General features: G+C 37.3%; 1 protein-coding gene across 4 annotated transcripts in view; it reads left to right on the top strand.

Moving 5' to 3' along the window:
• The first annotated feature begins 3,600 nt into the window (after positions 1–3,600).
• Positions 3,601–21,762, top strand: part of pdgfra (platelet-derived growth factor receptor, alpha polypeptide) — a 41,003-nt gene continuing 22,841 nt past the window's right edge. The window contains exons 1-12 of one of the 4 annotated variants that reach the window (XM_039751205.1): positions 3,601–3,888; positions 7,352–7,436; positions 9,109–9,387; positions 10,983–11,249; positions 12,371–12,501; positions 12,946–13,111; positions 13,221–13,410; positions 16,794–16,909; positions 18,120–18,416; positions 18,740–19,009; positions 19,106–19,236; positions 21,450–21,618. In XM_039751205.1, coding sequence (XP_039607139.1) covers positions 7,376–7,436; positions 9,109–9,387; positions 10,983–11,249; positions 12,371–12,501; positions 12,946–13,111; positions 13,221–13,410; positions 16,794–16,909; positions 18,120–18,416; positions 18,740–19,009; positions 19,106–19,236; positions 21,450–21,618 — 2,077 coding nt within the window. In that variant the 5' untranslated portion in view covers positions 3,601–3,888; positions 7,352–7,375. Of the gene's footprint in view, positions 3,889–4,028; positions 4,744–5,679; positions 6,247–6,300; positions 6,529–7,351; positions 7,437–9,108; positions 9,388–10,982; positions 11,250–12,370; positions 12,502–12,945; positions 13,112–13,220; positions 13,411–16,793; positions 16,910–18,119; positions 18,417–18,739; positions 19,010–19,105; positions 19,237–21,449; positions 21,619–21,762 lie in introns of those variants that run through there. The other 3 variants (XM_039751206.1, XM_039751209.1, XM_039751207.1) reach the window with 3 other exon arrangements.

Genomic DNA, 21,762 nt, shown 5'->3' on the forward strand with positions numbered 1-21,762 from the left:
ACACGATTGTCGGTTATCAAAATCAGCAGATTAAAGAAAGCAATAACAACATGAAAGTCACATTTTTGTTCACCACTCTGAAAGGTCTGTGCAACAAACGCACTTATGTACACTAACGAAGCGGGAGTATCTTTTGGATCCACAAATCCATTTTCGGCATTTGCAGTGTCATGGGCAGCTGGGGCTCATCCGGCCACCTTGGACTCAAGGCAGGGAACATTACTGCATAGAATGCCACTCGTCACACTCACTTATTAGGAGAGAAAATTGAAGTGTTAGGAGAAAATCCACACTGGAAGAACATAAGAAATAGAAAAGAATTGAGCAGTATAATTACGGTGTCATGAGAACTACACAGCAGAACCGTCAACAGTCAACTGGCACAATTTTTGTCATCATTCCTTTTTCTGCAATGACTAACCCATGAACACAGTTGTGGATATCATCATCACTATTAGTTGTAGCAGTGTCCATTCACTTTCTAAGCCTACTCAGTTAACTTCTTCAGAAGTGCACGCAAGGAGAACGTGGACATTTCACAGTCGGTATGGTGTGCGGCAGCACTCACCACTGCCTCATTTTTTTTTACCCATTTTCAGAGTCCGCTTAATTCATTGGATATTCCACCAGCCAGTCCAAGCTGCATGCTGCCAAACGGGGGAAAAAAAACACAGGTTAAATACCAGCCAGGATCAGCTGCTTTCTCAAAATTTACAGAGATACTCATTAAAGTAACCTTCACGTTTTTGTCATGTAAATAAGAAATATGTAGAAAAAAACACAGGCAAAGATGAGAATGGTGTAAACATGACACTGAGACACACTCAAAATAACGAGTCTTTAGTGCCACTATGGTTCTGTGTCGTGTGGCTTCCTCTTAGCTCCATTGCTTGACCAAGCACCATTTAATTCTGGAAAGGGTTCTTTGCATGTGACTTCGGTTCTTTGCGGTTTGAAAAGTTGCCTAATATTTAGGAGATATATATGGGGGCTGCAGTATACTAACAGGTTAAGAAAACCTGGACTTAGCCAGTATTACTGGACGTATGACCGTCTGTCCATGGTTATTTACTTTATGGAGTCTGTTACATCTATAAATGAATAAAGTTTTTTTGTGAAACCTTCATGTGAATTGATCTCAATATAGCATCGCTGTGAAGATTCACCATGGCACTTTTATTATAAAAAAGGCACCTTTATAAAAAATGGCAGGGATTTGAACAACAACAAAGTCTTCTTCTTCTTCTTCCTCCTTACAGTTGAATTTCATTATTTTTCAGACGACAGCAGTCTTAGTTGATATCATTTCTTAACAGTTAACAGGCATACCCAACACATCTTCTTTACAGAGTTCATATCGCATACTCTTAAAAATGAAGGTGCCAAAGTAGTTCTTCAGGGCCCTGCCAATGGGAACACTTTTTGGTTTCCCAAAGAACCATCCACATGAAGGTTTCGGAAAGAACCTTTATTTATTTGGATCTATCAATAAACATGAATAGACAAGAATAGATTTTTGAAATAGCAATTGGTTTATAATTTTAAAGGGCTACGGCTATAATAACGCAGGTTGAATTTCTTGATCCGTTAATATACATAAAATAATTCTGCTTTGCTCACAATAAGAATCTTTTCAAAACGAAGTGAAATGGTTCTTTGTTAAGCAATGTTTCTAGAAGGAATCACACCATCGCAATGAAGTGCTGTTTCTGAGCTATTGTTTTCAGAAGCATGCATTGAAAACCAGAACAGGGTTCAAAACAAGAAAGGTATGATGGCTTATAGCTTCAGTGTTCATATCTTCGGTGTTACAGAAGAAATTGGTAACATGGATTTCTTTCTTTCTTTCTTTCTTTCTTTCTTACACACATATTTAGGCCTACATATTTTGATATAAATGTAACGAAAATTAAAAATAAATGTGAATTTCATTAGTTTTCAATCGTGTGGATTGTATCAATAAATTTAACAAAGTGCTGCCACCCATGCTTATGAAATCTCTCTCTTTTAAATTTATTGTTCATAAAATGTCAGTTTAGAGAAACTTTTGCCAATAGGTAATGGGATACGTCTATGCACATGGCTTAAACGAAACGAAAGAAGAGAAATGGATGCCAGCAACCCCGCATCCTGTTCGCACGCAGAACAAGGGGCTGTTCACATTGCCAATGATTTCCTGCAGGAACATGTGGAAGTAATACTGGTGCTGAACAGTCAGAAAAGCTGGAGATGCATTAATGTGTTTGGAAGGCCGCGAGCTACGGTGTAAGCTGAAGACCCCGTGGGTTCAGCTGGGGGCCTCCGACGAGGGCAAAAGTACTCCAATTCATTTCAGACCTTTGCCATTAACATGAACGGGCTAATTGCTACAACCCCCACCCATCCCTTCTTTATCTTCTATTTTCTTTTAACCCTCGAGTTTGTTTGTCATTAGTGAGAAAAACTGGCAAACGCCACTCAAGAGGTGTAAATAATCCTATGCAGATATAAAATAAACGTACTCCTCAAGTAAACTAGATTTACATACATACAAATTAACTGCTTATTGACATGTTTAGCGAGGTACCTCTAATTGAGATCACGTAGACGACTGGCGAACACAGAAGACGGCACACTTTTTGTGATGTTGGAGCGCCCTCTTCCAGGCAATTGGTGAATTGATGTGCAAAAATGAAGACTACACATCTGCAAAAGGCATTTAATGTTCCCTAGGCGCAGCATGACAGAAGGGACTTCAATTTAAATGAACCACTTAAAAATACAATTGAATGCTTCAGTAAAACTCATAGCTACAATGTAAATATTTCGAAACTAAAGCCAACCACACGAATGCAAAACATCGAAAAGGCGTTCTGACTTTATAACATAATAATACCGTGGCAAAAGCGTACGGAAAAAGCTGCAAAGCAGAACTCTTTAGAATGCAAAGAAATCGAGCGAAAGGCGACGAGCAATTAAAACCTACACGAAGAAATGCATAAATGACACAAGTCATTGACGCTGATGCATGTGAAATGAAATTACAATCGTTTTAAAATCGAACGGTATAACATAACCCAGCAAGTTAGCGCCGTAATTCATGTAAGATAAAACAGAATGAAGTCTGCCTAAAAAGCGGGAGTTAAGACGTGATATTAAATCATTTTTGCAAGCTACAGCATAGCATTACTTCCATTCGCGAAAGTGAAGGTATATTTTCTAAGTTTGCTAAGTTATTAAAGTTAACACAATATTTAAGTAACTGTTCTTTGCCGCTATGCACTTAAATTTTGCTGGCTTTCCTGCTGTGTTCTTAATTAGTTAGAAGTCACTGCAGTTCGAGTTTAAAGTACTATAGAGTAATATATAATTATAATAAACAGAAAGTGCTTCTTCAACCCCCATCTCACACACATACACGCGCACACATACATGCAACGCCTTCCCACACATCATCTTTCACCCCCACCGCTTCCAATTTAACGAAATGACAAAAATGAACCTCCCCTCTTTAAAAAAAGAGGTGTGAGTGACTGTACGTTTAGGGAGAGAACTCCAAACCCCGACTTTTATTTTGAAGAAGGGACGGGGAAAAGGGGGAGGCTTCATTTCCTGGACGCTTATTTACTTTAGAGGAGAGATGATTAGTTTTTTGGAAGGACTGTCTGTAACATTGATTCAATTAGTAGTGCTCTGGAACTTACAGCACAGTTGAGAGCTGCGCCGTGGAACTGGAGAGCTTGCCTGGCACTTTTTATTCCTCGCGGACCCTCGACATTTACGGATTACCACTATGAGAATTTGGGGCTAGAGCACAGAAATACCCAGACGCTCCCTGAAAACATAATATAGCGCATATTTACATTGTTATTGTTTTGCAGTTAATAAGGGAAAACAGGATTTCTAAAGGTATTACATTTTTGCGCATTAGAAAATAAGTTTAATTTGTGCGCCTATTCTATAATTACGGTGTTTAATCAGATCAGTGTTAATTTGTTATTGTACATTTCATTTGGTTTCTTTTGAATTCTAATGTTCTTTAATACTGATTACCAATGTGTATTTGTTAAATTACGAGTTACTTAACTACACAATAACAAATTTAAGCGCTATCAGATCGCGCAGGTTGCCAAATGTATTTCTTAAAAAGTGATTATAGTTTTGGAATGATTTAATTACGCGAAAGTCTTGGATATCCAAAGGCGCTCAGAAGAAATTCTGCATGTTGGATGTATAATTATCTTAAAGTTCCAACTCCGGGGGAGTTTGATGCATCTTTGGAATACGCGTTATCTCTTGGCTTGGATAAAAGTAATTGCCTTCAGGGTCTCCCATTGAGTTGTAAAGGATGCTGTGGATAACGCCGGATGAAGCAACCAACCGCCGGCTATCTGCGCAGTGGGACATGTCACATCTGAAGTTCTGCTTGTTTTCTGTGGAGATGCTTTGCCGTGCGCAGGCTAATTTGAAACATTTGTGCCTGGTTGGAGAGCCGATTGCATTGTAAAAGACCGAAGGAAACATATATTTTGGATTTAAAAATACAGAGACTACATTCTTTTTACCTACTAAAGCATTATTACACTTCTTCATTGGACTTTCCAAGTTTGGGAGACACGCAAATCTGCTTATGCTTCTAAACCCGATTGATTTTTTGCTGTTTTCTAGACTTTGGCTTTTGGTATGCCATCTAGATTTTTTTTTTTTTTTGGTTGCTCAACATTTCGGTGGAAACTGCCTTTTCCACATCAGGATTACATTAAGGTATGTAAATTGTGGGACTAATAAGACAATTTGGTTTCAGACATTGCGCAACGTGCTGGAAGTCACACAGAAGCAAACGGGCGACAGTTTATTGTGACGGACAGATGTCGAGTAGCAGCGAGAAGAAAGGACTCTAGTAAAGAGAAAGATGATGGAGATCATTCTGGGGCAAACGGATACTGCGATACCCACAATAATCGTATGCACTGATGAGATCTTCAAATATGTGCCCATCATAGTCTGAGCACTATTGACTGGGATATCGAGAGATTGTGCCACTTTTCGGCAAATTTTAACAACAGGGATTTGACAAGTTTGTCTCTCAGCACTGGACTGTCAACAAATGGGCGCAGTTGTTTTAATAACGATTTACCCGCGTTTAGGCAAACGCTTTTGTTTTGGAAGCTTTCTTTTTCTTTTTTTTAATATCTTTTCTAATTTGTAGATAGAGAACAGTATAATGGAACACTGGATGTTTAAATTAATACATTTAAAGTCATTTTATTTTTGTGGTAGTCATTTGTCTGTGAAAATAAGAACGCGCAATTCAAACCATGCAAGAAACCTGAAAATAATTTGTATGCACATTTGCATTCTGCCTTAGCAAGTGGAGCATTGAGGGGGATGTATTTGCTTTCATAGGGCCCTAGTTTATTTTGGCATGATGCTTGCTGTCTTTGTATCTTTATTACGTGGGTTACCAGCCCCCCTTCAGGTTTGCGGACAATCCGCTATCTGTTAGTTGCCGTTTGCAGCGCTGTTCAATTTCAGCTTTGTGAAGCGGCTCCGAGCCCCAGTCTCAGTGGCGTCTCAGTCCTGACAAAATCCAGGAGCTGCAAGTCCTGATAGGACCTCGTCCTAAAAGAGCCTTTCATCTCCAAAAGGCATCGTAGATTAGGTTTGCAGGCGCCTCCAGCAGGGGTCCGTGATGCCCTCCTATCTGATGATATAGAATTATATCAACGTTGATAATTGCAATACATTTTATTATCTATAGGAGCATCAGTTGCAAACTTGAAAAAACAATTGTCGGAGCACGAAGTACAGGAGTGACTCAAGTCTGGAAGTTTTAGAAGCGTGCTTTGCGTGTAACCAAAAACATCCATTTTTCAGTCTTTTAAATGCATTATTATAAAAGCATAGGTCGTTCCATGCATCCTTTTTTTCTGTGCTTAGGTGCACTTGGTATGACGGTGTGTCCTTTCCGAATGGTCGTAGTAGATTTTAACAAAATTGAACTAGCAAGAAACGATTTTTAGCGTCTGTTTTTGAAGCGGCTCTCAAATGCCTGCATAACTTTTCCTGGTTTGCACAAATCATTCTCCAAAAGCCGTCTGCCAATTCAGAGTGGGGGTCGGAGGCTTTCCCGGCAGCCCTGGGCGCAGTGCCAGTCCATCGCGGGGCCCACTCGCGCACACACTGTGACACGGGGTTCCAATTTAGATCTGCCTGTCAACCGAGCAACACCTCTTCGTTGGATATGCGAGAACCCACAAGAACACGGTAAACGGCGAGAATGTGCAGATTCCACGCAGAATTGTGGAAGTTCTAGTAAGCGGAAAAAATGGTGGTAGTAATGGGTAGACGTGTACCAGAAAATGGAATTTGGCAAATTTTAAAACTGTACCTTTGCGCCATCTACCGACTTTTCTGAGTTAAACCAAGAGGATCTAAAATATGTTGGCAAATGGGAACGGCGCCCAGAACTGAACTGGTGTCCGCATTGCTTCCCGATGTGGAAGACATTAGCTCGGACTCCCCGCGATCCTGGCTCCGATTAAGCAGGTTTGGATTAGGAGAGTTTAGTGCTTGGGTGGATGGCCTGAAAGCGCATAACAGAGACGGCATAGTTTTTACATGTTCAGGTATATTCAATTTACCTTTATTAAGAGAACTCCCATGTAGCCTATAAGGCGTTAATAGCAAATAACAGTATGAGAAAAGAAATGCAACAATATATTGTTGCAAAATAAACAAAGCATGTTTAAGGAGTAACATTGACCATAATATATGCTGCAAGCTAATAACGATGTTTAACAACTGACAAATTGTAAATTTCATACGGTTTGTGCAGACTGTTATTTTCGAGAATGGCGCACTTTTACATTGCTGTTGTAAATGAGGCGTTTGTATAAAATGTATAGTCGCGATGGTGGTCGAATTCCTTCTTTGTGTTGTCTTCATATTTTCAGTGAAAAATGTTCATTTCCCGCTCATTGTTTTTTCGTCTTTGCATTGCATATGTATTTATGTATAGAATTATCATAGGGTAACCGATGAAGAGTTTGTCAACTTGTGACCAGGAGAATGTTCTGCAGCAGGCATAGATTCCCGTTTTTTTATATATATATATATATATATATATATATATATATATATATATATATATATATATATATATATATATATATAGCCTTTTTCCAATATATTCATCAGAAGTTTGGACTTTAGGTGGTGGTGTGATCACATGTTTTTAACATTTAAATAATAAACAAAATGGTATTGTATATTTCTCTAGTCATCAAGTTAAGACAGTTTTTTTCTGTAATGTCTAAATTTGTATCAATGCAGGCTGTAAAATAAACGTGTTTTTAATTTTCTTTTTCAGATTTGTTAACGTGTCTCCTTAAATATGGGTGTCTTTTTGAAGACATTCCTGAATTTGGGAAGTTTGCTAACCGTTATGTGTGCAGGTAAGCTTTAAGTGCTCTCTCTCTTTCTCTCTCTCACCCTCTCTCTCTCGCTCTTTCTCTCCCCCTCATTCTTACGCTACGGTGATACTGCTGTATTATTCAAAGGGCAGTGGACGCCAGTGAGTCATGTTTATTGGGTAAGGTGTTTATGTGAAAAGAGAGAAAGCGGTGTCAATTAAGTTATATGTGCTGCATACGCCTATCGCGTCAAAACATTAACATTAGTTAATTCTCTACCTTCCATATTAGTGTCACATTGTGTAGTGATCAGATTTTATTATCATCCATAGATTATAAAATCTCGTCTAAATGAAACGCTGATACGGCATTAGTGTTGCCTCTTTAAAGTCTATTTGAGAAACAAAGGAGATCGTGAGGTTTCAACTTTATCTTTCTGCTCTTAGATAAAAAATAGATTACTAATTGGGTAATTTTGTAGTTTAAATACAAACTACACCCAAGGATCTGTTTTTACACTTTCTCAGAAAATGCAGGTGTATTTCATATAGTGCTTTACATACATTCTAAAAAGGGTTTTCTCAAACAAGTATTATAAAAATGTACCAACGGTGAAGGAATTAACAAGGCATTTTTAACTACATATTTCAACAGATATCCGAATAAATACTCATTTTATATGCCTGGTACTTTCAACACTCTCATATACATATATAGCGCCTTTCACGAAAAATGTGCTAGTGAGAGGTATGTTTGTAATGCTCTTGTGAGCTTATAGTGCTGACAGCAGCCATAATGAAATGCAGACGCGTGTACGAAAGAGAGACTGCGCTTCTCCGCGGTTGACTCCTGCCTTGCGCCCGTGGATATCGGGACAGGCTCCGGCAGAAAGCATCTCTAAAATGGGAATGGGGTTAGAAAATTAAAGGGTAGGCATTTGCCCTCTCTCTCTCTCTCTCTCTCTCTCTATATATATATATATATATATATATATATATATATATATATATATATATATATATATATATATATATATATATATATCTCACTATACTATATCTACTATTTCTACAAGTAAATAACAGGACGCATAATAATTTCAATGGTGATTATGGAGTAATTATTATTATTATTATTATTATTAGTAGTAGTAGTAGTAGTAGTAGTAGTGTTAACGGGCGTAGAAATTCGAGAGGATGGGAAAGTAAATCAATTACCCGGAATTTTCATAAAAAAGTTGTAGCAGTAGAAGCAGAAGAAGACGAAAAATAATTAGTTGTAATAACGGTAGTATTGTGTTTGTATTTGTATTGTTATTGATTAGGTCTCAAAAGAATCTGCAAAAGAAGAAAAACACATTTAAATTGTACAAATAAACTACAAAAAAAAAAACACTTTGCAGATTATTTTTTTAATGATATATGGATTGTGCACCGACTAACAAAGCCAGTCCACTTAATAGCCGACCTCAACAGGCTTGTGTCTTACTTTGGCTTTAATCCTGTATTAGAGTAAGGTTTGGCTTGTTTTGCGATGTTCACTATTGTAGGCACGACAAGTCAAAAACTGATGTTCAAAAACCTGTTTTTATGTACCTAGGTATGAATGAGTGTGTGTATTATGTAAGTATTTATTTTTTCGTGTATTTGTTTGATTCATTGATTTGCTCATAGATGGACTTTCTGGATTCTCATTATCTTTCTTTTTTCGGTAGATCCGCAGTCTATTCCCGCCATATTTCCCAACAAAGACGAGATGATTTTAAAGCCCTCTTCCTCTCTAAGTCTATCCTGCTCGGGGGAGGCTAACGTGAAGTGGGATATGCCAAATTACAGAAATGATATGAAGATCGTGGAAGAAACGAAAGGTCTTAAGCACTTCGCCACTCTTCTTCTGTCTAACGTGTCTGCATCAGATACCGGCTTCTATACTTGTATGTACGCGGATGAAAACTCGAAGACCGACGTCACTTCAGTTTACGTCTTCGTCGCAGGTATGTGACTGAAGTTCAACATTTCTCTAACTTTGTTTATTTGTTTGTTTACCCAATGCCTCTCATATCAGGGATACTAAAAGCCCGTTGTATAACATTCTAGTCAAAATGAGGTGGTTCTGGAAAAGTTTACATTTCTGAGACAGTGAAAACTATGCCAAAATTCCGTCCTTATTCTAGATCCATCCATCCATTACCCAACCCGCTATATCCTAACTACAGGATCACGGTGGTCTGCTGGAGCCAATCCCAGCCAACACAGGGCGCAAGGCAGGAAACAAACCACGGGCAGGCCGCCAGCCCACTGCAACCTTATTTTACATTTCTTTGGAATGTGTAATATATATCGACGCATATTGTGATCTGCAGTTTAAAATATATCGTCAGTTGCAGGTGATGCTTGAGCCACATCACTTCGGCTAGCAGGTCTAATTAGATTTTGCCCCTTCGTATGCGAGTGTTTTAATGGGCTGTGCAAAGGTACTCCTTTCTGGACCTGCAATATACGAAGTAAATTTCTTAAACCTGCATAATCCGATTTAGACCCGCGATGGCAATAAATTGTTATCTGCAGTAGAATTATCTGACTGCTGCAGTTGTTTGAATACTCTGCACTGGCCCACTTTATTTCACGTTTCAACGTGCTATTGCATGACTAATTTATATATATATATAATAGATAGTTTTAAACAGTGAGTGAGTTTGGGGATTGAATGAGCAGTTTTGGGACAGACACTGATACTTCATACACTTGGTCACTGTCACATAAGTCTATTAAATAATACTGTAAATCACATTTTACCTCTTTTTATTTTTTAATTATTTTTATTGATTTTGTAGATTACATCACACACAATAAATTTTGAATAATTCAGATATACATATTATTTAAATATTCCTCTCTTAAATAATAGATATTTCATTCATAGTGATATTTTATTCTATTCTGCCGTGCTTTATAAAGTGATTGCATGATAATGGGTATATTTCCAATTAGCAAGCTATACCTTTTATCTATGCCATCCCCCCACCCCATTCCAACCCTTTGAAACAAGGGATGTTTCTTTGAAATTCTATTATATTGTATTCAGGCACGTTCTATAGTGCCTTGTATTGCTCTTTCTTTCCCCTAGAAGGCACTATAAAAAGTATCAGGATCATGTGAGAAGGATAGTGGCTCAGTTCTGTACTTTGATGACTCACAATTTCAGGGACATGAGTTCCATTCCTGAGATAGTCACTTTCTGTGTAGACATTCTGCCTGTGTTTTTGTCGGTTATTTTCAATGCCTCTGATTTCCTACACGTACAAAACACATGTGTGTCCAAGGATTGTGAAGTGTAAACTGGCTTAGTGAGTGTAGGTTTGTATGGCAATGTGCTCAACTCTGGGTTGGTGGCCCATCCAGGGTTGGTTAGGGCTTTGCACACAATGTTTCCAGGATAGAATTTCACCTATTATGGCGAAAGTGGGCTCAGAAAATGAATGGTTGATTGACACTCTTGTGCATTTTTTCCCTCTCCTTTCCTTATTATTGTTTGGGATATGTTACTAAGCACAACACTTAAAATCTCATTTGAAATATTTTACTACAGATCCAGAAGTTCCTTTTATTGTGGCTGAACACCCCTTTGATTTACACATTCTTCCCTCTCCGGATAAAATGGAGATTCCTTGTCGAGTTACTGACCCTCATACCAAAGTTACTCTTACCAATGTGGATTCAGGCAAGGAAATACTAAGCCAGTATGACAATAAACGAGGCTTCATCGGAGCTTTCACGGCTGGAACCTATGTCTGCAAAGCCACTGTTAACGGAGTCAGTGTTCAAAGTGAAGAATATATTGTTCATGGAGGCATAGGTATGTACAATGAAGTTAGTCTTTATTTTGTGATCATTAACAGTAAATTAATCATTTGAATTATTTTTAAATATTAATGTCAATTTTTAGTTTGTTGTGGTGTACAATTTATACTTGAGCTAGGAAATTAAGAAGATATTTCATATTTTGCATTTGTTTGTCCCGTATATACAATGACTATCAAATATCTATTAAATGAAGGGAAAGTGATTTTTTTTTAGCCAAGTGTAGTTGAGGAATCTATTTAATGCTCAATGAAAACTTAATAATTAAGTAAAAATATTAGTTGGTGTTGCTAAATTGGCCCTAGTGTGCGTGTGTGTTTGCCTTGTGGTGGCCAAGTGTTTCCTGCCTTGTACCCGACAATTCCAAAGATAGGTGGCAGCTGCCTACAATCCTGTCCTGGATAAGTGGGTAAGAAAATGAATGAATGGGTGGATGGATGAATGTTCTTGCTGGGTCCTTGACAATTTACGTGTTTTTTGAATTTAAATTATCAGTATAGCAATTTAAATCAGCCATTAAAAAGCGAGCTTAACAATTTAAAATACTATTTGACTAATAATAAGTGTCATGGTGGTGTAGTTTAGCACTGCTGCCCTAATGAATCCCTTCTCTAGGGTCCTAGTTGTATAACCAATCTTTGTGGAGTATCAGACTAGTTCTGCTTTTCAGTTAAGTCGTCACTCTGAATTTTCCCTCTTAAGCGAGTTTGGGTGCATGGGCCATGTAATGGCAGCTTCTGTGACACTGCATTAAGAGGGTTTGATGCTGGATGCCTTTTTGATGTTTTAGTGAATTGTATCAGTGGAGGACTAGTAAGCAAAACTGGTGCTTCATAGTAGTCCCAGATTCTTTCTCAGGATAAATGCATTTCCATGACTTTGTTGGTGTTTCTCCACACAATCCAGAAAAGCTAAGTCTGATTGTCATTTTGGGGTTACGTAATTGTGTGCAAGTATGCATGTGTGAGAATCAGTCCATATAAGGAAGACTGAAGATTGCTTCCGGCATCCCTGTAACGCTCATCCAGATTAAGCAAAAAAGAAATTGCATGGATGGATGCATGGATGATGTTAGCACTCTGCAAAATCTATTCACCCATATACTTTTCCCTTCAGACTCATTTGACTTTCAAGTTGAGCTAGATATGATGAAAACAGTGGTGAAGGAGGGCGAAGCCATCACTTTGACCTGTGTCGTGTCTGGCACTGAAATTTGTGAGCAACACTGGGAGTATCCAGCAAAACAGGTAAGGCCTAAGAGAAAAGCAGCTAACGATTTTAATGCACACCATAACCTAACTCTTGTTGACTAGCAGCTTGTCAAGGGCATCTTCTTGCTTTGAGCTCAGTGTTGTCAGGATAGCTTCTGGCACTCTGTGACTTTACATTTGACTTATTGACTCTATGGATGTTATGTTATGTTATGTTAAGTTATCATATGCTAATTCAGGTTATCCTCAATCTTTTCACAATTATCCGGCAAAGAGAAATGATTCAGTTACATTGCTCAACTCTTTTATATTCGCAAGCCTTCCAATAATCCAGGTGTTACCAATGTTTGCATATATGAAAACTCCAGTAACAGTACAAAAAATTCCACTTAAAGTCTTGGCGGCCTTGTCTGACATTCTCATTCTTGCAAACCAGATTATATTAATCACACTTCATTCTTCTTCTTTTTTTTTCTACAGGATGGAAGAGCACAGTTGAATGTCAAGGATGACCAAAAGGTTGAGGTTATTTACACCCTTAACATTCCTCATGCGTCAGTGAAGGACAGTGGCCTTTATGAGTGCTTGGTGACGCAAGTCACAAATAGCAAGACAAAAGTAAGAAAAACGAACATTACAGTGTATGGTGAGTCATCTAGCAGCCTTACGCCCAAACAACAAAGCTGTCTCCTGTTGTGACTGCTCAACTTGTGCTCATGTGGTTGTTTTTCTATTGTTGCTATTACTTTTTACAGAGAAAGGGTTTGTCAATTTAAGCCCCATGTTTGACCCGGTAGAATTTGCAGAATTACATGAGATTAAGGAGCTCATAGTAAACATTGAGGCTTATCCTGATCCTGTAGTGACCTGGCAGAAAAATGGCAATGCTGTCACCGAGGGTAATTATGCTGTGACAAGCACCACTGTCCACACTGAAGGAATAAGGTAAGCAAGGACTAAATTATTAAAAATATCAACAACATGTCCAGTAGGCATTTTTCTAAAAATGTGTTATATGGTACCTTTTTTTTGCTAAGTAAAACAGAATAAGGTGCCTCACTTTTTTGCAGTTGACTGTGAAAATAATAAAAATTAATAGAAATTAATCATTTTATTCCCCATGATAAGCAGTGAATCTCTCTACTACAACACTCCTCTTTTGTTGGCTTCAGCATGGGTCACTCTAGTGTAATGCTAATACAGACAAATCCTTTTCTAGGACAGTGTTCAGTACATAAAATTCAGAGATTATGTGGGCCTCTGCTTCAAAATGAAGTCTGCAGCTGGCATGAACAGTTCTAAACTTCAAAATAGGACTAGGATGTTGCTTCAGTAGAATAGGAATGCATAAAGATTGCTACCATTATCTGATTATTTTGGATTATTTTTTTTAATTTCCTAGGGACACTCTCTTTTTTAATTACCTGTAGATAAACCATATTTAAAGGACATGGTAAAAATATGTTTGTGTGGAGATTTGGTGCCTTATCAATCAATTGAACTGCAGTTGAAATCCATCCACCTCTGTATCCAGCCACCCATTCTCCAACCATCTGTTCCTTTATTATCTAACTTAGTTACAAGAGTGCGTTTACAAGCACTATAACATCTCGGTTTTTCACAGAAACCCATTTTCTAAAATACTATGAAAAGCTTTAACCTGGTTGACAGATATAGATTTCTCAGTTAGTAACCCAGTTATTTGGCCATATAAACCCTAACCGAGTTACACTTAAGGATTTTGTAGCCTGCGCATGTCTGTTATATTCTGTTCATATGCTTAGCTCCACACTCAGCTTTAGGAGCCACAGATGGAAGCATCCACAAAATACATTTCCTGAGACAAATGATTGGGCAATCACATTATTCCTTCACTTTGAAATAATCTGTCTCAGTATTTCAAAATTGCTAAACGTATGTTGATCAGTTGAGTGTACAGTGTTAAGCTGAGCAGTACAATCTTGAGAGCTGTAGGGTAACACATTAAAGTAACGTGCATTATGCAGCCTGATTACTTTTTAAAGTAATAAGTAATCAATCTTTAATACTTATTTTATTGAAGTAAATATACCTGCATTATTATCGTCCCAGCTGAACGGGATGTAAGGCAAGAAGCTCACGTACCGGTGTGCCTCTCCTTTACAGGGCTCACTCGCACAGCCAAGCAGAAGAGTGTGCTGTGTGAATCCGGTAACCGAAAACCTATTAATAAAGTGTCAATTTAGTTTTTGTTCAGCTATTTGCTATTCATATGCTGAAACAGTGTGATCGAGTGACGAATTAGCTGGTGTTCATAGCGTGAATCATCTGTGGCTCTGGTCAAGGATCAGGGGATAATGTTATTTACTTTAGAGCACAAACATCATCATCTGCCAAAGTGAATCTGAAAAACAAGCATGAAACCTGTGGTAATTTTCTTGTGTTTTATAATATTTTTTATAAAATATAAGAAAATGTTCATACGCTTCATGCTTATATTCAGATTCACAGTAGGCAGTGATAACATTTCATTCTTTTTTGGGCAATTTAATAATTTTGGAGCATCCTGTCAAAGGTGAACTCCTTAATCATGTCACTCCCCTTATCCTGGTTATGTATGTGCATGTAAAATCATTCACTAATTTAGGGGGCTAAAGTCTGTTTCTGCACCATCAGGAGCAATGAAGGATCCAATTTTAAGGCTCACGTACAAACACACAAACATACACACTCATGCAGGGCAAATTTTGTGTTGCCATTTGTTCTAATAGACACATGTTTGGGATCTGGGAGGAGAAGCAAAGAATGTGACCGGCTGTGGACTTCAAACTGAGGACACTGAATCCATTAGGCCGAAGTACTAACCACAGTCCCAACATTTTGCCTATAGTCAGTGGCAGACCTAACTTTTTGGGGACCTGAAGGTTTAACTGTTATGAGGGGCCCTTTGCAACCAGCAGTGAGGTCTGGGTTACTATTGTTGTCTTCTTCAACAGGGTTGTTCCACAACAGGACATCTTACATTTTTAGAATTTTACATTTACATCACAGATTTTTGATTAAAATTGCTGTTCTGTTTCATGCCAAAGTCACTTGTATTAATAAAATGTCCTATGTCTTATAATTTTTGAATTATAGGGGGATGAATGTTAGGGAAATGTTATATACATGCTTAATGCATCATAGAATGATGAAATAAAACATAGAAAAGACCACAGTCAATATGATCTTTTATTTTAGACATCTCTAAGAACACATACTACATGAAGCACATTTTACAAAAACAAAAATATTTTAATGTTTTTTCACTTACAGCTAGCCTACATGAGACTTAATAGACTTTTTATTTTATTTATGATTTTGTATTGAATTTTATGCTATTATATTAATGTTATTATTTTTTAAACACCCCTCATACGGTAGACACCCATAATTGTGGACTGAAGTCACTTCTAGGGACTCTCTGGAATTAGGGGTCCTGAAGCTTAATCTTCATTAATTTCATAATAGATCCACCACTGCCTATTGTGACAACTAAACAATAATCTAATATTTTTTTAACAGTTTCTAATAAGACACATTTGGTTTAAAATAGCACCCGTAGTATTTTTCATTAGTAGGTAAGCGGGCATGCAATTTTAGGAGAAATTTTAGGCCCTTGATGTGTGGCCTGGACATGTTTGAGAGAGCGTCTCCTGCTTCAGCCAGGCATCCAGAGATGGCTACTGTGTGTACCTTATAATGCCAGGAAAGGCTTCAAGCCTTGCAATCCATTTTGTGTATCACACAGATTGAGAAAATAGGTTAGTGATTTTTCAGGTAACATGCAGGTTCAGAAAATGAGTTAATGATTTTTCAAGTTGTATGGAAACAGTAATCAGAGAAGTAGTAAATTACAAAGTGTTACAAACATCGTAGGACTGAGAATGGTTCTTAATTGCAAAGCTGGCAATATTAGTCATTGACCTTGGCATTTTCGAATGGATTGATTGGGGAAACTAAAACATGATCTGCATAAAGAAAAGTTAGTAGAAGTTACCCTTGCTTTGAAAAATAAACATTTACAAACACAACACATCAGCTAGTGAGCCTTTATCAGTGGAGTTTTCTTTCTGTTTTTGGATGTACTGTAACTGTTACCTGCTTTGTATTTTTATAGCTCTTCTCCACGTTGTGATCTTACTCACAGGTCTAATGTAATATAACATACCATAACATACTCAACCCTGTTTAATATGATCCATGGTTCCAGGGAGCCAGAGCCTATTCCTGCAGCATTATGTGCAAGGCAGGAGCCAACCCCAGCCCATCACCAGTAGTATAAACATGTATTTTGCTTTTTCTTGCAGGTACAGAAATATATTGAGATTGATCCGAATAAAAGAAGATGACAGTGGGAACTACACAATCATGGTCAAAAATGAAGACATGGAAGCCAATCTGAGTGTCTCTTTATTAGTAAAAAGTAAGAATGTGTGTTGATTTAAAAGACAACTATTGCTGTTGTATGGTTCATCACTTGTTTTGTGTGATAACCATAAGCTAATGAGGTTTGCCTAAATAATTCAAATAGCATTTTTTCCCCCTAGCTGTTTGTTATAAAGTAGCCTCCAGTCATGACATTCTTTATGATTAAATTTCAGATGGAGAGCAGTTTGTTATGCTTTAGGCAGACTATTTTATTTCTTGTGTTTTGAAAGTTGACCAGTTGGAGATAACATTTCACCAGATGGTGATTTATAAATTAAATGTAAGTAGGAAAGGCAATCAGATCAGGCTCTGGTCCCAGTTTCCTTCCAGCCATAAATAAATAATAGTACCATCTAACGTTCATCGCCTCATGCCCCTCCTTGTTCCCCATTGTTGGCCTTCATGCAAATACTACAGTCTGTTTTCTTGCCCTATACTAGTATGACATAGTGCAGCATACTGAAGATTTTTAAGTCTCCATTAGATGATAGCATTCATTTTTCGAAAGATACATTAATAGTTTGACTTCTCCTGGAAGCCTGGCAGCCTTGCTTATATGAAAGTGTCTTAGAAATACTTTACATTTATGTTGTTGTGATATTTATTTTAGAGGCAGATGACCTTGTGCTTCTACCCAGGCAGTGATCCTTACCCAGGCCATATTGTGTTTTAGGTTTCTCAAGTGATAGCATGCATATATGCTACTGAAACAAAAGTACATGTAATGTAAAAGTTTATATATGAATTGGCTTGGAGCTGCAAAGGTTTCAAGATTGCCTCACAGCTCCTGAGCTCCTGAGCTCTGTGTTTAACTTTGGGTCTGGTCATTGCCTGGGTGAAGTTTGAACATTTTCCCCATGTCCTTGTGGGCTTTCAACCTTTACTGTGGTTTCATCTACTATTCTAAAGATTTGCACGTTATTTCTTAAATTGGTGTGTAACTGCACCCTGTAATAGGCCAGATTACATCCCATTTAACACCAAGTCAATGCAGCAATGGAGAGTGAAATTTCATTATAAAGAATAATGGATATTTTATCATTGGTTACTATTTAAGGTAAGGCCATTAGTCCACATTCTATAATTCTGACATCGAGTCCTTACTACCATTAATTTTATGTACTTCTATATTCCATAAATGCCTTCCCAATGTGTTTTGCAGCAAATTTATATCAGACAAATGTATTTTTATTGTGTCCTGTTAGGTTCACAGTCACCAGTTCTTCTGCAAGCACCCCCGATGATTTATCCTCCGGGAGAAGAACTTGTGATCCCACTTCACTCTTCATTCAAACTGACCTGCTCTGGTGAGAGTGAAGTGGAGTGGGATGCAGAAGACAAAGACAACTTCACTCTGAAAGAAGAGCAGGATAACAGTGGACTTTTTGTGATCTCCCTTGCGGTGCAAAATGCTTCTGCCTCCCATACAGGATATTATACCTGTCTATATCCATCAATGAATGGCTCTGGATATGAAAGTATCATCTACATCTACGTTCCAGGTTTGTTAAACTAGATGGCAGCCATGCGTTAAGTGAGCTGCAAGCTTTGAACATCTGAATTAGTTTAAGAAGGGGTGAACAGATTTAATTACTCTTCCATTTTTCAGAATTCTGAAAGCAAGATTTCACAGCAAAGTTTTTGCTTCATACCAAATGACAACAATGTTCCCTCATTCAATGTGATTTTTCTAGTGTAGTGTTTTCAGAATGAAACTACAATAAAACAGGCTTTATGGCTTTTCTCCAACTACTTTACACCTGTTCCACATGGGAATCCACATTAAAAATTCAAATATATGACTTTTTCCTTTTTCCATCTACAGATCCCAATGTCACTTTTCTACCACATGTATCTCCATTCAGTCAGCATGTTCTTGGAGCTTATGAAGATACTGAAATCCCCTGCCGTGTGTCAGATCCAGAGGTCCATGTCGCTCTCATCAATGCATACACGAATATGGAAGTAGTAGACAGTCTATATGATAGCAAAAGAGGCTTTATCGGTGTCTTCCCAGAGGGAACATATTTCTGTGAAGCAACTGTTGATGGTGTACAACATCAAAGTGTCGAGTATATTGTACATGGATGGAGAGGTGTGTTGAAACACTAATATAACAATTACATATCGATAAAGGAAACATTTTTAAACAATTTGACATGTAATCAAATTCTCAAATTTAATTTCCCAGAAACCTCTGAGCTGAAAGTTGATTTACAAGTAGATAACACTGTAGTGATGGAAGGGGAACCTATCACAATAACCTGTGTGGCCAGAGGGAGTGAAATGCTTGAGGATTTCTGGAAATATCCTGGAAAACAGGTAAGAAATATTAATTTGGCAGTAGATCACATTTGAGCAGAATGATTAATTTTTTATGAATATATGAATCTTTGTAAACAAGAGGGGATCATTAGACTTGTATTGCTTATTATTAAGTCATCCCACTGCATCACTCAGTCATTTCTCTAAAAGTGGACAAGATAACCCCTTCAGTAGGGTGATGGCACACTTGGTTTCAGATTCTCATGTGCTCTTCTGTGTAGAGAAGTGTTTAAATTTTGGAAACTTTAAACATTTTCAATTGTTGTAATATATCTTTCAAATTCACAGAGTTTGCTTTTCATGGGATTCAGTAGCAGGGTATCAGAATGTGTATCTAGTTTAGAATGTTTTATGATTTCCACTACACCATTTTGTTTTTTCTATGGGTGCCACCATTTTGAGTTGTGGTTGTTAAGTCAATCCTCCAGAAAATCAAGCCACATAAATAGAATCAATGGAAGGTCAGTGTCCAAGATTGTGGATTGTCTCCAAAAGAACTGACATTTCATTTTTCTCTGTTTTGATTAGTGCTTCCCTGATCTCTATGATTTAGTTTACATATTGGGTTTTGCTATTTATATATTAACAATTTTCCATCTTCAACCCTGCCCATTTTTTAACAACAGATTTATCTTCTGATATACTACCAGTTCTTCCTAGTGTCTATTATCTCTTCCATCTGTCAGCAAAACAACTTACTTTTCAATACTTTACTATACTTAGAAAATGTATCTGAGAGATTTGTTGGATTCTTTCTATGTCTCATTGAAGACTACAACATTTTCATTTGGGGCTCCATCAAATCTGTGCTCATGTCATATCACATCTAGATCTGTTTCTTTTTGTCTAAGGATACATTTATGTTCTCTTTTCTGGGTCACTTTAGGATTATAGTAAGCAAGTGCAGAGTGTAATGTGAAATTCTTTTTATGTATATTCTAAAAGTTTATGATGCCTAATCATTGGTCCTTTACTAACAGATGTTACATTATATGAACTGGACTGCAAACCAGAAATGTGTATTGTTAAACAAAACCATAGATATAAATAAACCATTTATTTCTAGGGTTTGATGTAGATTTGGGTGTTTTACCACCCTACCAGTAATAACTTTTGTACAGAATGTTGCTGAGAGATACTGCCATTCAGTTAGAGACAGTAAATGATTTGGTGACTTTAATTTGTACTCTACACGTCATGCTATCTAACCTAACATCTTGAATGTTTTCTTAATGGCTTCTGTCCACAGACTGATGTAGAGAGTGACGAGTCCTCTATGACTCCTAGGTGTTGCTCATAAGAACTTTTATAGTAACATACAATAGCCACCCTAGTAAACAGAGCCTGGCTCGGATCACTGTCGACAGTTTACACATTATGGAGTGAATATATTAATACTGTAAACTTCCAGTACCCATAATAATACCTACCTGTGTCTACTGTATTTTAAAGCCCTAATGAATAGCTAAATTATCATAAACCCCAAAAAATATTAATCTTCCATCTGTGGTGTTAAGATATACTGTATGTAGTGTAATATATGATTCAAGATAAAGTGAAGATGAAAGAAACAAATCCATGAAACAGCCTTAGAAGACTGTTATCTAGCCAGTGTCATATGACACATTTGGTCAAAAACCAACTGCAAGGACAGTGATGACAGGTGGAAAAGATACCAGGCAAGGAATGCTGGTTATACCATAAAAGGAGTCCAGCCCTATTTCTATGGGTGTCACACTGTAAGGTTAAAACCAGTAAGGTTATGACTTCTTATCCAGACTTTGATTGTGAGCAATATTACTTTAATAAAACTATTCAGTTTTTTTTTAGCCCACAATGAATCAAATTTATCTTCAGTTTTAAGACGAAAATAATAAAAGAAACTTTGAAAAGAGAGAAGACCATTTAACACTATAAAACAGTTAAATGTTTAAGCTGAATATTCATTTATTGGTGCGCATTTTACTGCTATTTTCCCATTCTTCATTGGAAGCATAATATACACAGATGGATTGAAATATTTTGCATACAGACTTTGTTTTGATGTTCAGAATTATTAGAAAAAAGTATTACTTTCAGTTTAAAGATCTCAGTTTCACACATCACATGCCTTGCTGTATTCACTGCACCCTGTCAATGACAGGGACAGTTTTAATAAAATGCTTGAAGGCCCAGAGTTTATTGAAACCTTTTTGCTGCTTTTTCTGCAGGCGAATCGAGGTAGAAAGACGGTGAAAGAGAACAAGAAGGATGTTGAAATCTCATATACTCTGACAATCCCTCAGGCATCTGTAAAAGACAGTGGCCTTTATGAATGCTCTATAACACAAGTGATGAATGAGTTAACACAGACAAGGAATGTGTCCATTACAGTTTATGGTAAGTCCATTTCTATACAATACACTTGCAAAAGTGATATAAAACAATAGCTTGTAAACATTAACTTTAATAACAATGTACTTAATGTCATCTTTGGAGCTGCATCATAAAAAGAGAACACATGAATCACTAAGATAGGTAAAT

This window comes from Polypterus senegalus, chromosome 4, assembly GCF_016835505.1.
Source record: "Polypterus senegalus isolate Bchr_013 chromosome 4, ASM1683550v1, whole genome shotgun sequence".
Classification (NCBI taxonomy): domain Eukaryota; kingdom Metazoa; phylum Chordata; class Cladistia; order Polypteriformes; family Polypteridae; genus Polypterus; species Polypterus senegalus.